The 14,640-nt window shown below is 49.2% G+C and overlaps 1 protein-coding gene across 14 annotated transcripts in view; it reads right to left on the bottom strand.

Annotated features, from left to right (window-relative positions):
- The window catches only part of PLEKHA6 (pleckstrin homology domain containing A6), a 159,601-nt gene extending 145,245 nt beyond the window's left edge, over positions 1-14,356 (bottom strand). For 2 of the 14 annotated variants that reach the window (XM_031656674.1, XM_031656657.1), the window contains exons 1-3: positions 13,741-14,354; positions 7,695-7,771; positions 4,010-4,067 (exon numbers count right to left, since the gene is read on the bottom strand). In XM_031656674.1, coding sequence (XP_031512534.1) covers positions 4,010-4,067; positions 7,695-7,771; positions 13,741-13,823 — 218 coding nt within the window. In that variant the 5' untranslated portion in view covers positions 13,824-14,354. Of the gene's footprint in view, positions 1-4,009; positions 4,068-7,694; positions 7,772-13,740 lie in introns of all 14 variants that reach the window. The other 12 variants (XM_031656655.1, XM_031656656.1, XM_031656677.1 and 9 more) reach the window with 10 other exon arrangements.
- Positions 14,357-14,640: the final 284 nt, after the last annotated feature.

Here is a 14,640-nt window from a genome sequence, read left to right as displayed (position 1 = left end):
GAAGACGCCATCAGCCTGGGGAGACACTCTGTGAGCAAACCCCTGAAAGCCTTGTGGGGCCATCATGTGTGCTCTGGAGCCCTCTTGTGGATCCTTGCGGTAAGTGCATGCAGGCTTGCAGTGCGTTTCTCCCACGTTTTAACCTTTCCCCTGTTCTCTCCTCCTCCCACCGCTCTTCCCAGTAAATGACACCTTTAAAACCACAGGCACACTCAAGAGATACGTCTGTTGTGGATACTATGAGAGTCACTTCCTAAATACTCTGAAAGAAAGAGCTTGTTGACACACAATTAACATACTTCTCTGCTCCAGGGCAGATGTCAATATTTGCTCATTGAAATTTCCCTCCCTCATCCACACTAAAAGAAACAAAATAGCTCCTCCAGTTGTCTGGCTTTTATTATTACTTGGAATCCATGTCTGAAATCGTTCGAGTTTCTAACTCATCCACCAACCAAATGTCATAAACCTTTGTGGGAACTGTGAAAATAGGAAAGAACAGCGAGTCAGTCGTTCATTCATTCACTCACTCATTCAGCAGGAGCTTACTGAGCACTTCCTTTGTCCAAGCAAGGTGCCAAGGATGCTGGGAAGCAGCCGTGCCATCATGCTAAGATGTGAAATCAAGCACACATGAGGCTGCCTCCCCGCTTGCTTTCTATTAATACAAGCTTTGTAACATTGAGTAACACATACGAAGAGACAGTTTTTCCATTATTTGCTAAAACCGGGATGATAGAACCTCCTCATAAAGGTGCGGTGAGGAGTAAATGAGATAATGTCATAAAGCACTTAGCTCCTAGAGTGGCGGCTGCTGCTATGATGTACAGAATGACCACCGGGTCTGGAAATGTATGTGAACACAGAATTCATGGCTGGTTGATGATTAAACAATATTGCCTGTGTCTCCGGACTTTATGGCCCCCCTGTGTTGCCCCTACCCTTGATGAGTTTTCAGTCTAGGCTACTGGTTCTCAAAGTGTGGACCCCAGAGCAGCCGCAGCAGCATAACCTGAGAATGTGTTGGAAATGCAAATTCTAGACCCTCTGAATCCAAAACTCTAGGGGTAGGGCCCAGCTATCTGTGCTCCAACAAACCCTCCAGTGATTGTGATACATGCTCCAGTTGGAGAGTTACTAATCTAGTGGAAAATGACACAAGTATAAGCAAATAACTACAATACACGGACACATCGCTGAAGAAGTGATGTCATGGGCAGGGTTTGAAGGAAGAACAAGTGTTCTCAGGTGGACACAGGCCATGTGAGGAGAGATTGGCACCTACAAAGGCCCAGATGCATGGAAGGGAAGTGGACGTTGAGGGAACCACAAGTGATTTGGTAGGGCTAGAGGAGAGGGCTAAAGAACCAGCTGGGGAGTGTGGGAGGTGAGGCTGGGAAGGGGGGCGGGAGTGAGACTATGACGCCCTTTATGTGCCCAGATAAGGAATTTAGATTTTATCCTGTAAGTGATAGGAAACATGCAAAGTTTTTAATGGAGAATGATATGACCAAATTTGAATTCTAGAGGAAAGCACTCTTGCAGCATTATGGCCTGGAGGCAGGAAGATCAGTTGGGAAGCTTCTACAATAATGGAAGTGAGAGTCCATGTGGGCCTGAACTCAGGCCATGGCTATAGGGATGATGAAAAGTGGGTGGGTTGAGAGATAATTGGGAGGAGAATTGACAGGACCTGTGGGGGAGGTGTGAGAGAGGGAAAGGTTGAGGATATCTCTGAGGGCTCTGCTTTGGTGGTATTTCTAGAAAAGGTGGAACCGGCACAGAGAAGCAATGATTTCAAGTCTGGATACATTAAATTGGGGGCGCTCAGAAGAAAGCTCTGGGCTGGTAGCTGAAGCAGAAATCAATTATGCCTCTGTTGTTTATCTCCCAATGTTTTTCATGCATGAATTCATTTCAGGAAATACTGGATTCCTATCATGCACCAGAAAGGTTCTAGGAGCGAGTGAAAAACACAATAGCCAGAATCTGCTCCCAGGACTATGCAGCAGAGGGGGCCAGCAATACGTAACCAAACATATACGTACACAAACATGTTTCAGGTAGTGCCCGGTGCTGTGAAGAAAAGTAAATGTGGAGGGGTGGGGGAATTCAGGCGGAGCAGTCAGGCATGGCCTCTCTGAGGAGGTGACATTGGGGCTAATCCAGAAGTCGGAACCGTGTGTGTAAATGGGAGGAGAGTGCTCCCAGGCAGGGGGAGCAGCAAGTGCCAAGGCTCTGAGGTAGGAATGGTTTTGACATGATGGAGGGAAGGGAAGATGGGAGCACAGCCGGCCAGTCATGGGACGCAAGGTCAGAGAGGTGGACAGGTGCGTTTCTAGGGACTGGTGAGATGCCGCAATACATGTGAAAGTGTTTAATAAATAGTCTCTAGAGCCATGTACAGAAAGGAATATGAAGATGGTATCTGCAAGAGGGAGAAAAGAAGAAACAATTCACAATTCTTACTTGAAGCAAGAAGCATGTGGGTCCAAACTTAGGAAAAGCTCAGCCTATAACTGTCATGTGATATTAGAATAATTTCCAGAACAGATACTTTGAAAGGAAGAAGGAGGAGGAGGAGGAGGAGGAAGAAAAGGAGGAGGAGGAGGAGGAAAAAGAAAAAGAAAAGAAAAATTTGCTTTTGCTTTAAGAATATGGTTAACAGGCCCAGGCATGGTGGCTCACACCTGTAATCCCAGCACTTTGGGAGGCCAAGGTGAATGGATCCCTGGAGACCAGGAGTTCGAGACCAGCCTGGCCAACATGGCAAAACCCCATCTCAAACAAAAATACAACAATTAGCTAGGTGTGGTGGCGGGCACCTGTAGTCTTAGCTACTCAGGAGGCAGAAGCACGAGAATCACTTGAACCTGGGAGGTGGAAATTGCAGTGAACTGAGATCACACCACTGCACTCCAGCCTGGGTGACAGAGTGAGACTCTGTCTTAAAAAAAAAAAAAAAGAATAGGTTAGCAGCTAAGCTGATGTAGGTGGTAGATGATGGCAGATCTAAGTACTGGCAGATCTTGGCGGTGGGGGATGGAAAGGTAACCCCTCCTAGTACACACAGATGAGGATTTCAAAGCAGAGAGGGAGGGAAAGGGGATGAGGCAAAGGTCCTTCCTCCCCTGGCTAGACTGGGGCTCCCTCTGGTGGTGCCATTGCCCCAGGCAGCTGGGCAGAGGCGCTTCACCATCCCTGCAGAATCTGAGGCCAGACCAGAGGGTGAGGCCCACAGGCCTGGGCACGCTGAGCCTCACCCTTGCGAATGAAACCAGCTCCCAGCCTGTCTGGGAGATGGAGAGACCCAGGCCAAGGCAGAGAGAAGTGAGTTCAACTGGGTAGCTCATGCACCACCCCAGCCCAAAGAGCTGTGTCTTCTGCTTCCAAGGTTAAGTCCAGGGCAACTTCCCAAGGCACACCTTTAGCCACGGCAGGAAATAAGGGCTCCCCAGCTCACAGAGGGGCCTACCCAACTCCTAGGAGGAAAATAGAGCATCTCCACCTGCACAAACCTCCCCCAGAATCGCAGGTGCCCCCATCCACAAGAGCAAGAGTGACCAGAGCTGGCCTTGCCACCACTAGTCTGGTGTCCTCCTTCGTACACCCCATGGACACCTCCCCTTCCCACTGGCTCCACATCCTGCCCCGCGGCTCCATCTCCTGCCTCTGAACCTCTGCTTGTGTGTCTAGAACAGCCTCATTCCTCTACTTTGTTGAGCCATCTCCTTCCCACCAGTACAGCCCAGACCAAAACTCCACCCACCCCACCTCAGGAAATTTACCAGGACTGACACTGGTTACTACCCAGGCCAACATAAACAGGCATACTGGTACATACGTTCCCATCTCTACCTCAGCTCTCAGGAGCCTCGGCACCTACTAGCCAGTCACAGACCCAGCAGTGCCTTCAGTGAAAAACCAGACACTTTAACCATCTCTCCTCCTGACAAGGACGAAAGCAGAACCAACAGCGACATCAGAAAGCAAACTGAGTCTTACTCACTTGATGAAATACACAGCTCCTTCCTGGGTGGAATCCACTTCCCAGCCCTTGGGCAAACCTGTGAGGAAGCAAAATCACCAGAATGAGATACCCTGGGATCAACCTCTCTTCTCTTCCTGTCTTCCCACAAACCCCACCTGCACTTAGGAGGGATGGGTGCCTGAACAGTCAGGAAAATCCAAAGATAGGCCAGTCGAGTTGAAACCAACCATTCCATCCTTTTTTGTCCGTGATTTCTAGCAGTGAGATTCCCAGCAAATAATGAGAGACACGGGAGTGGACGGGATGTTCTCCGTCAATGAGCGGTGAAGTGACCGAATGGATCATTGCTTGGTAGGACGCACTCATTCATTCAACAAATCTTTGCTGAGCATCTACTGTGCGCCAGGCCCTGTGCCAGCCCCTGGATACAACAGTGAACACACAGACGCTTCCCCAGAAGTGTCCTCAGGATCATCTAACCAGAAGGGCAGGTCACTTGCCCCAGGAACTCTTCACAGATCATTAACACCCAAGATCCGAGTAAGACTCAGGTTTCCAAATCCCAGGCCAGTGTTATGGCCATCAGGCTCTGCTCCTTCTGGACAGGACACCAAGGACCTAGGAAATCAGCCCCAGGAAAATGAAAAGACTTGCAGTTTTTACAATCTTTAATAGTGTCTCTGAACAAAAAATTTATCCACGGAAATGCTCAGAGGAGAATCACAGAATCTCAGTGTGAGCAAGGAAGTTGACAGTGGCCAGGAGGCACCCAGGCAGCCCCCACAGGTGGGCATAGCACCTCCATCTCCCAAGATCACTCGTAGGCTCTATATCATCCCACTCGCTCTCCCAAAACAGCCACCCTGGGCAGCATCCCGCCTCCCCAGCAAACAGGATTCCTTCACCCCATGGCTGAGGAGGAGGAGCCTTCTGAGAGACCCAAGAGAGTCCACTGTCAGAGGTGGGGACAGTCAGGGAGCTGGCTGAGAACATTCCTTTTGGGAGTGCGAACCCCTGGCTGACATATTGGAAAACAGGTGGGGATTCTCTTGATGGACAGTGACTGCCACCTTTCTGGTCAGTCCACACGCCTGCCTTGTGTATGAAGTCTTACAAAGCATAGCTATTCTCTACTGGTCTGACAGTCTCCTGCCATGTTAGCAGCTGCCTTGAGGCACCAGCTGCTGGGGAGCAGTGCCTGGGTTCTGCAGAGTAGCGGGTCCAGTTTCTAATCATTCATTTTATTCACCTGTATTTATCAAGGGTCTGTATTTCCACAGTTGCTGCTGATGGTGATGGTGCTGTTTCAGCAAAACAGGGCAGCCAGCAAGCCCAGCTCCGGCCAGGACATGGCCCACCTATCACACCAGCTACCACTTAGCGAGTGCTTCCTTCCTCTAAGCTATGCACTTTACCTCTGCTAGTGCATTTAATCTGCATAGCAACATTATACAACAGGTGTCCTCCAAAACATTTTCACCAATGACAGATGAGGAAACGGAGGCCCAGACAGGTTCATCAACTGGCTCAAGGTCACACAGGAAGTGTCTGGGCCGGGATGTGAGTGCTGCTGTGCTGCCTCCAAAGCCCACACTCTTTCCTCTGTGCTGCTCCATAAATGCTACTTGTTCCCCTCTGTCTCTGTGGGAGGATGCTGCCATTCAGGAGGGTGTGGGTTGGCATCCTCCCCAAGTAGAGGGATCCCCATTGGGTCAGAATCATAAATAATTCTGGCACTGTGATGTGCCTGGGAAAGAGGCCAGTGTGGATTATGTCCCCTGCCTTTTTCTAGCAACTTCCCTCCACACTGCCCTCTCTGCCTGGGCAACACCAAGAGTGCTTATATTCCCATCCAGGCGGAGTGCCCGCTGAGGCAGCTGCCCTCCCGGCAAGCTCCGGGGGCATCTTAACCCCTTCCCAGCCTTAGACAACCAGTTGGCTGCAGCCAAAAATGAAAGCATTGGCTCACAGACTGGTATTCATCTTCCACTCCAGCTAGGATGATAATGAAGTGAATGGACTCAACCTGTAAACAGCTGAAACACTGAAGGTGACACCACCATCAACTTGGTAGAAGAAAACAGCCCTGGCCTTAGAGTCAGGAAGCCTTGCTGCAAGTTGGAAATAATGATGGTGACAATAACAGCAGCAGCTACCTCCATTTTCGGAACCACCTCTCTGATGTAATGCCTGCTACTACTTTTTTGAGGTTCATAATCCTCTCCCCATTATAAAGATGAAGAAGCTAAGTCCGAAAAGAATTAAACCCCTAGTACAAGACCACACTGAAAGAAATAGAGCCACAATTGAGTTCAGATTTCTCTGCCTCCAAAATGTATGACTTTAACCATGACACCACTTTGCTTATTAGTCAAGTGGCCTTGAGCCAGGTACTTCCTCTCTGCTCTTCAACTTTTCTACCATAAAATGAAGAGTCGAATTCCATGACCCCTGAAGTCTCTCTCTTCCAGCAATGATCCCAGCTCAGAAGCTAAAAAGAAAAGGACTCTGAACAAGTCAAAGGCTTCATCCTGTGTGTCCAGCAGTGCCAGCCGTGCCCATGAGTGACGGAGGCCCTGGAACCAGGCGCCTGGGGTCCAGTCCAGTGAAGGGCTGGAAGGCAAGAGGGGGTGAGAGATCTCCCCACATTGTAACTCACACCCCCTCTTACTGGCCTGTGGTGGCGTCATGAGGAGGATGAATGGCTGTTCACTTAAAGTACCCAGGCCTTGTGAGTCTTGATGTCTCTACCTCAACAACTTAGACTGAAATCTTTTTCTTTGGTTGTTTCTTCATTGCTGACCTATTTGTGTCCCACCTTTCCCACTAGCCCTGAGGGCTACCAGTGATATTTTCTCCATAATCAGCAGCAATGTCAGCCTTGTCCCCTTTCACGTTTCTCCTCCGTGGGAGAAACAGGCGCTCCCACTAGCCACGTGGGGCCATTTACATTTGAATTAATTAGGATTAAAAATCCATCTGGGCACAGTGGCTCACACCTGTAGTCCCAGCACTTTGGGAAGTCGAGGTGGGTGGATCACCTGAGGTCAGGACCAGCCTGGCCAACATGGCAAAACCCCATCTCTACTAAAAATAAAAAAAATTAGCTGGGTGTAGTGGCACACGCCTGTAATCCCAGCTATTTGAGGGACTGAGGCACAAGAATCTCTTGAACCCGGGAGGCAGAGGTTGCAGTGAGCCGAGATCGCACTCCAGCCTGTGCGACAGAGTGAGACTCTGTCTCAAAAAAAAAAAAGAAAAATCAAGCCCTCAGTGATGCTTGTATTTCATTTGTTCATTGCCACATGTGGCTCATGGCAATTGTATTGGGCAGAGCAGAAAGAGAACACTTCCATCATGACATAAAGTTCTAGAGCGCAGCACTGGGGGCTGGCTTCTGTCAGTGCAAAAGCCCTTGAGGCAGGGGATTTTCTGACTGGGCAGAGGGATGAAAGAAGAGTAAAAACCTCTGTCCTCAAAGGTCTGTCTCAGATGCCAATTTTGGAGGTGGAAGCCTGGAGAGACACTGAGGTGAGCTCCAGCCAGCCTGCAGTCTCCCCCAGATGGCAGTCCAAATGCTAAGCTGAGTCCATCCATGGAGAAAGGAAAAAGTCAGAAGCAAAGTTGGGGCACAGAATTCCTGCTGCCACCTCAAGCTATTGCATCCTCCTCGATTGTAAAGGCAGGGACAGAGGATCCTTACCTGGGCAGGAGGTGTGTCCACTCTGGATGGGTGACTTTGTTCCAGGGTGCACCCAGCTGGTTGACTTTTCCTCATCGCTACAGAAAGACCAATAAGAAAGTGTCAGCTACAAGAGAGGCTTTTCTGAGTGGGACACTCATCTCCAGATTCACATTAACACCGACTATTCAATCCCAGACACATGAGAGGGGAGCGTCCACAAGGCTGTTCATTTGTTCACATTCACAGAGTATTATTTACGGAGTACACTCTGAGGGTTTCAAGATGAGTAATATCGAATCCCTAACCTCAAAGAATCTACAACCCACTGGGAAATAGATGCATAAAAAGATAGCTGCAATACAATGTGATAGGCACTATAATCCCTATTGTAACTATGCGTAAAAAGTGTGATACCATCACAAAGAAACAAGTGTTACCTGGCATGAGGTTAAGGAAGGAGAAGCATGAAGGCTTCATGACAGAGGCAATGTTAGAGATGATTGCTAAAGGCAGGTGGGAAGAACAAGGAAGGTCCTTAACTGGCAGCTTCTCTAATGGATAAGAAAAGGAGGAGACTGAGTGAACCCATAGTCCTTGTGTGTCAACAATGCTACGTATTTTTCATTCACGACATTCCCTCACACTAGGAATTTTACACATTATGAATCTGAGGTTCAGAGAAGTTAAGAAATTTGGCCAAAGTCACAACCAGTAAGTGATGAAGACAGGATTCAGACCTAGATCTGTCCCTGACAAAACTCTTTCTGATACCTCACACCCAGCAAGGCAGGCTCCCCAGCAACACAGACCCTCTGGGTTGTAGATTCAATGGCAGATGAAGTCATCATCATTTCTCAATCCCCACCGACCAAGTGACACAGACTTTTCCAGAGCCAGATGTGACCCAGCAAGAAGCACCTGACTGTCTTGGCTACTTCAGGTATGTGGAGGAAGGGACTCTCAGATCACCTGGATCACCCAGGCTTTAGGATGGTGTCTTGGAGCCCAGGCCAAGACTCTACTCGATGTCTTTAAGGTATAATGGATGTAGAATAAACTCCACTAAGAAAGACTCCATTAAACTTTTATTAAAGTGAGATATTGAATAAACTCCCTATAAAATTTACAATTTAATAGTTTTGACTTATCTATAAACCTGTGAAACTGCCACCAAAATCAAGATAATGAATTCCCAAACTTTCTCTGTGACCCTTTGTAATTCCTCCTTTCCAGCTACCACCCCTAGCTCTTTCTATCCTCACCCCTCTCCCCAACAACTGATTTGTTTTCTGTTACTGTAGATTAATTGCATTTTCTAGAGTTTTATATAAATAGAATCATACAGTCATACAATAGAATCATGCAATCATACAATCATACATCTTTGCCTGATTTTTTTTTTTTTTTTTTTTTTTTTTTTGAGACAGTCTCACTCTGCCATCCAGGCTGGAGTGCAGTGGCACAATCATAGAGTCATTTGTAGCCTCAAACTTCTGGGCTCAAGCAATCCTCCCTCCTCAGCCCCCTGAGTAGGTAGGACTACAGGCATGCACCACCATGTCTGGCTTTTTTTTTTTTTTTGAGATGGAGTATCGCTCAGTCACCCAGGCTGGAGTGTGTAGTGGCACAATCTTGGCCCACTGAAACCTCTGCCTCCTGGGTTCAAACAATCCTCCCACCTCAGCCACCCAAGTAGCTAGAGTTACAGGTATGCACCACCATGCCTGGCAAATTTTTCTTGTATTTTTAGTAGAGACGGGGTTTCATCATGTTGGCCAGGCTGATCTCAAACTCCTGACCTCAAGTGCCTCGGCCTCCCAAAGTGCTGGGATTATAGGTATGAGCCACCACACCTGGCCTCTGGCTATTTTTTTTCAGAGACAAAGTTTTACTATGTTGCCCAGGTTGGTTGCAAACTCCTGACCTCAAGTGATCCTCTTGCCTTGGCCTCCCAAAGCACTGGGATTACAGTGTGAACCACAGCACCCAGTTGTCTGACGTTCATGCTCTTGTCCATGTTGTGGCATGTGGTCGTTTGATTCCATTTGTTTGCTGAATAGTGTTCCATTGTAGGAAACATCACAGTGTGTTCATTCATTCACCTGTTGCTGAACTTACAGGTTGTTTTCAGTTCTGGGCCACTACAAATAAAGCTACTATGAACATTTGTGTACTAGTGTTGGTGTAAACATATACTTTTTTTTCTATTGACTCCAGTAATTTTCTCTAAAGTTGGACACCTGTTACAGGAAGAGATCTCCCAGCTAACCTACCCCTCTGATAAGCAGAAAAAAAAACAAAGTCACTGTTCTAGTGACCTCTGAGCTTGGGCACCACTGAAGAAGACTCTAACATACTGGGTCTCTGGTCTTAGCTTTGGTTCTCGGAGGCAGTGGAAGAGGAAGCCAATAAAAAGGAAGGGCTTGGAGAGGAAGTCAGCCAGTGCCCTCACCTCCAATACATCTCTCCTGAGATTTTCCAGCCCCTGACTCTCCCCTCCTTGCACACTGTCAGCCCCCTCAGACTTCCCATCTATCTCTGACCCACTGGATATCACAGACAACCCTATCACACCCTTGACATTCCATCACAACCCTCAACTTCCTCTTCCCCTTGTCCTTGCACCATCTTGCACCCCTTGCACCCCTTGTCAGCACCCCCATCTGGGACAGTCACAGGCCGTCTCCACTCCAGCACTGGGCTGATGGGGGAACTGGGCCTGGGAGGACTGGGGTCACTGCAAATCCAGTCTCCCAGCTTAGCTGAGCCCTGAGTGCCACCTAGAATCTTCTTCAAGGTCCCCAGTCAGTTGTCATCCGCAGAGAGCTCCAAGGCTTTCCCGCTAATCTCAGGTCCCAGGCCTGCCTCTGCTACCCAGCCCCTCTCCTGCGCAGAGGATCTTATCTCTTAATCGAAGAAAAAATAGAAAAGATTAGGTGGGAGCTTTCCCAGTATGCCCAATCACCTCACCACCAAAACTTACCCAGATTCTCACCCATCCTTTAATACTTGTCTTCCTCTGGAGAATAGGTAGCCTTCTCTCCCCTTTAAGGCTAATCTCTCTGCCTGGGTTATCGTCCCCCTTCTCTCCCATCTTTTCTCTGTTGAGCATCCCAGCCTTGCATCTTCACCTCCTCTCTCTTTCTGGGGTCCATCCCTTTATTCTACTCCTCTGTCTGTGTCTTCTGTAGTCTCAGTACTCTGCCTCCCTCTCAATGCCATGTCCCCTGGCAGCTTCCTGTCTCACACTCCTCATTCCTGACCAAACCTTTGACAGTAGTCTCTCCTAGCTTTCTCCACTTCCTGGCCTTTCATTCACCAATCCCCTGCAACCTGGTTTCTGTTCCCAGCCCTCTCCTGAAACCACTTTCCTAGATATCATTAAAGGCCTCCCCTTCTCCTAAATCCACTAGGTGTTTTTTAGCCTTTGGCCCATTTGGCTTTTCTGCTGCATCCAATACTGTTGAATTCCTTTTTTCTTCTTAACATCCCTCTTCCTTGTCTTCTGGGGTGGCATTCTACCCTGGTCCTGGTGCCGCCCACCTCTGCAACCTCTCGGTCTTACTCTCCAACCTGGCCTCTGTTCCTCTATCCCTTCCTTAACACTGGTGCTGCCTGGGTATACTCCTGTCTTTTCCCTCGCACTATTCTGGGTGGTTCTACCCCCACATGATGACCCTTTTCCAGGCCAGGCCTCTCTCTTCAAACTCTATCCTGTATATCCAGTTGTCTGTTAGACAGCATCTCCTGAATGTCCCCCAGGGACATCAACTGCAGTGTTTCCCCACTAAACCGGTACTCCCCCTAAAATGCACTCCTCTTGCCATACTCCTGACCTCTTTCAAACTCAAGCTGGAAATTCTAAGCTTTACCTTTGATTCCTCCCATTGTCTCCCCTTCCCAGAATTCAAGCTTTAGATGAATATTCCTGATTTGGTTCCTGAAGATTTCTCCCATCTCTCCCTCCCCTTCTCTTCTATTCTCAGCATTTTAATTCAGGCCCCATCAGCTGTCTCCTGGACTTTTGCAACTGTTTCCTAACTGCTTTCCATACCTTAAGTTTCTCCTCCTGCCTCTCGCTCAGCCTCAAATCACTGCCCATGAAGCTGCCAGAGAGAAGGCTCTAAATGCAGATCTGATGATGTCAAGTCCCAGTTTGAAATCTCCTTTGGCTTCCCATCACCTACAGGATGGAGTCCAGACCCCTTAGCTAAGCACGTAAGGGCTCTCTCAAGCTGCCTCTTCCTACTTTTCCTCCTGGGCCTCTACAGTAATCCAGCAGCTCCACTCCATCTCCACTGAACCTCTCCGAGTCCTCTAGGTTACCTGTTCCCCAGCCCCCATTGGTGCCTTTATTTCCCCAAGCCTCTACTTCCAAGGCTTCTTTCACTCTTGTCTCTCCTCCAGAATCAGCTCAAATGCTTCCTCCTCTGGGAAGCCCTCACTGAACTCCCTGGAGAGCATTAGTTCTTTCCTTCCCATAGCATCTTGCAAATGCCTCAAGAATGTACCATAGTATTTCCTAAGTATTGATTTATGTTTTCTCCCTGTTACCTTAAAGTAAAAACCTACATCTTATTGTTTTTTATCTCCCGTGCCTAGCACTGCAGCAAAGAGTGGATGCCCAATAAATGTTTGTAAAATGAAAGAGGAAAATAATCTGGATGGCAAGTAAGAGATCAGGAAGAAAGAAGAGAATGAACCACTTCATCAGTATACCTGAGGGGCTCATGGAAATTCACATTCTAAGACCCTCCCCCAGATCGTCTGAATAGGAATCTCCTGAGGTAGGGCTCAGGAATCCACCTGCTTAATAAGTTCCTTGGGTGATTCTTATAAACTCTAATGTCTCAAGTCACTGCAGTTTTAATATTGCAGAAGTTCTGTTATTTAAGAATCTGACTTAGGGTCAAGACCTTTAATGGAGTTAATTTCTAAGATAACATAATTACAACATCAATTATGATCATGGTGGTGACAATTACAGAAGAAAGGCCTAAAGCAAATGTGGAAACTTAGAAACACCAAAGAGAAACCGCTGCCTGCCTGAGCCCCTGCAAAGGCAGTTTGGTACCTGGGGAAGCAGTGCACTCAGTCAGCAGATGCTAGGCTGAGTCCCAGCTCTGATTAACAAGTGGTTTTCTCTTCGACCGGTACTTTCAATACCTCTGGACCTCAGTTCCCCGTTTGACAAATGAAGGGATTGTTTCTAAGATTCCTTGCAGCTCTGATGTTTTATAAGTGGCTATCTTGAGGAAGGAAAAGCTCGTCAAGTGTGGGTAACAGTCCAAGACGCTGTGCTTCTAGACTTGCTATATTTCTGGGAGATATCTATCCTGGCAAAAGATGACTGTAGTAGAAGCAAGCCAAAAGAGAGCCAGCAGGGCCACTTTGTTATAATGAGATTATGCCAGAGCCATTTTGGTTTATGAAATTAATATAACAGTGCTAATATATTACTGAGAGTAGCAAAGGCGCTCTCTCTCTCAAGAATGCTAAACATACAGTGGGCATCGTGCCCTTCTCTCTTGACCACAGCCCCATAAAGAAGCAGGACAGGAGAGGAGAACTGCTGTCCTGGGCACGCTGAGTCTGTGGTGAGGGTTGCCAGGAACTGGGTGGCAGAGGCAGGATCTCCTGGTATGTTGTCACTTAGCCCAAGTCTTCCCATAGGAAAGTCTGGGGGGAAATGAAAGACCTACCTCTGGCCCTTTCAGGGAAGGAGCTGAAAAAACTCCAGGTTGGGCATTAGTCTAGTCATCCTCCTGGAGGCCTCGCATGTGACCAAGGAGAGGGAGAAAGGGCAGCACTCCCCTGCCCTGCCCTGCCTCTCCGAGCTGAGAGAATGCCAAGCCTTTGCTGGACTTTGACCCATTGAGGAAAAGGCGGGAGACACATTCAAACAGGCATGGTGATAAACTTATTAGTCATGCCCGCCCTTGCAGCCACCGCTTCACCCACCGCTTCACCCACCTTCTCCAGCCTGCCCCCAACCCCGCCACTTTTCAAGTTGGACAACTTAAAGGAAAAAATTGAAATAAAAAGAAGAGGGAGACCAACATACTTGATGAAGAAGATTCTCCCACCACCGTCAACTCCGTAGGCCCACCGGCCGGGCAGGTCCAGCCAGTCAATCTCATCGGCCATCTCGGTGTCCCTGCAGCCCCTCTGGCTCTCTGCGCCTCCAGGCGCCGGCTGGGCAGGGGGCTTGGTACCCGGGACCCCCCACTTGCTGCCCCCTTCTAGAGGCCGTGGTGGGGGAGGGGGTCCGGCCGGGCTGGCGGCGTCGCTCCCGGGTCCCTGGCAGTGGCTGGCCTCCCACTGAAGACGCGCTGGCCTCAAGCCGGGAGGCAGGGAGCAGGCAAGCGCTTAACCCTGGCCGGCCGGGAGCCCCAGACACCACCTGCCCCCTCCTCGACTCGGAGCTCCTCTTCGGACCGTTTCCTGAACTTTAATGACGGGCAATTAGCGCGGTGAGTAATTATGATGGCTTTCCTGCCGGGACTGTTAACGGGCAGCGCTGGGTCTCCGTTCCTCCTGGCTCTGCTGCCCTCCAGCCTGGCGGAGCCCGGCGAGCAGAAGCTGGAGCGGGGAGGATCCCTCCCCGAAGGGAGCAGGTTGCAGTGCGAGCAGGGGTGTTGCCTCTCCGCTCCCAGCTCGGATCTTGCACTTGAACCACCGGCGGGGCTGGGGGCGGAGCCGCGCCGCCGCCTCGGAAGGTAATTCACAGCGCGGAGAACTAGCCCGCAGCCCCAAGTCCCCCAGTCCAGGCGCACCGCGCGGGGAACCAGTTTGACTGAAAGTGCTTTGAATCAGGAACCTGATGGACATGTCCAGCCACTGAAGGGAAAAGGGGAAGTGATTAAACCTGGTTCTATTTGGTGGGAGGTTAGGAGAGAAACAAAGGTCACAGGCACGTAAGTGTGGCGGGGCTATGAGCAGCCGGGGACCCGGGGAGCCTCTC

Source organism: Papio anubis, chromosome 1, assembly GCF_008728515.1.
Source record: "Papio anubis isolate 15944 chromosome 1, Panubis1.0, whole genome shotgun sequence".
Taxonomy (NCBI): domain Eukaryota; kingdom Metazoa; phylum Chordata; class Mammalia; order Primates; family Cercopithecidae; genus Papio; species Papio anubis.
Note: the sequence above shows the minus strand (reverse complement) of the source record. Positions and strands in the feature narration are given on the sequence as shown.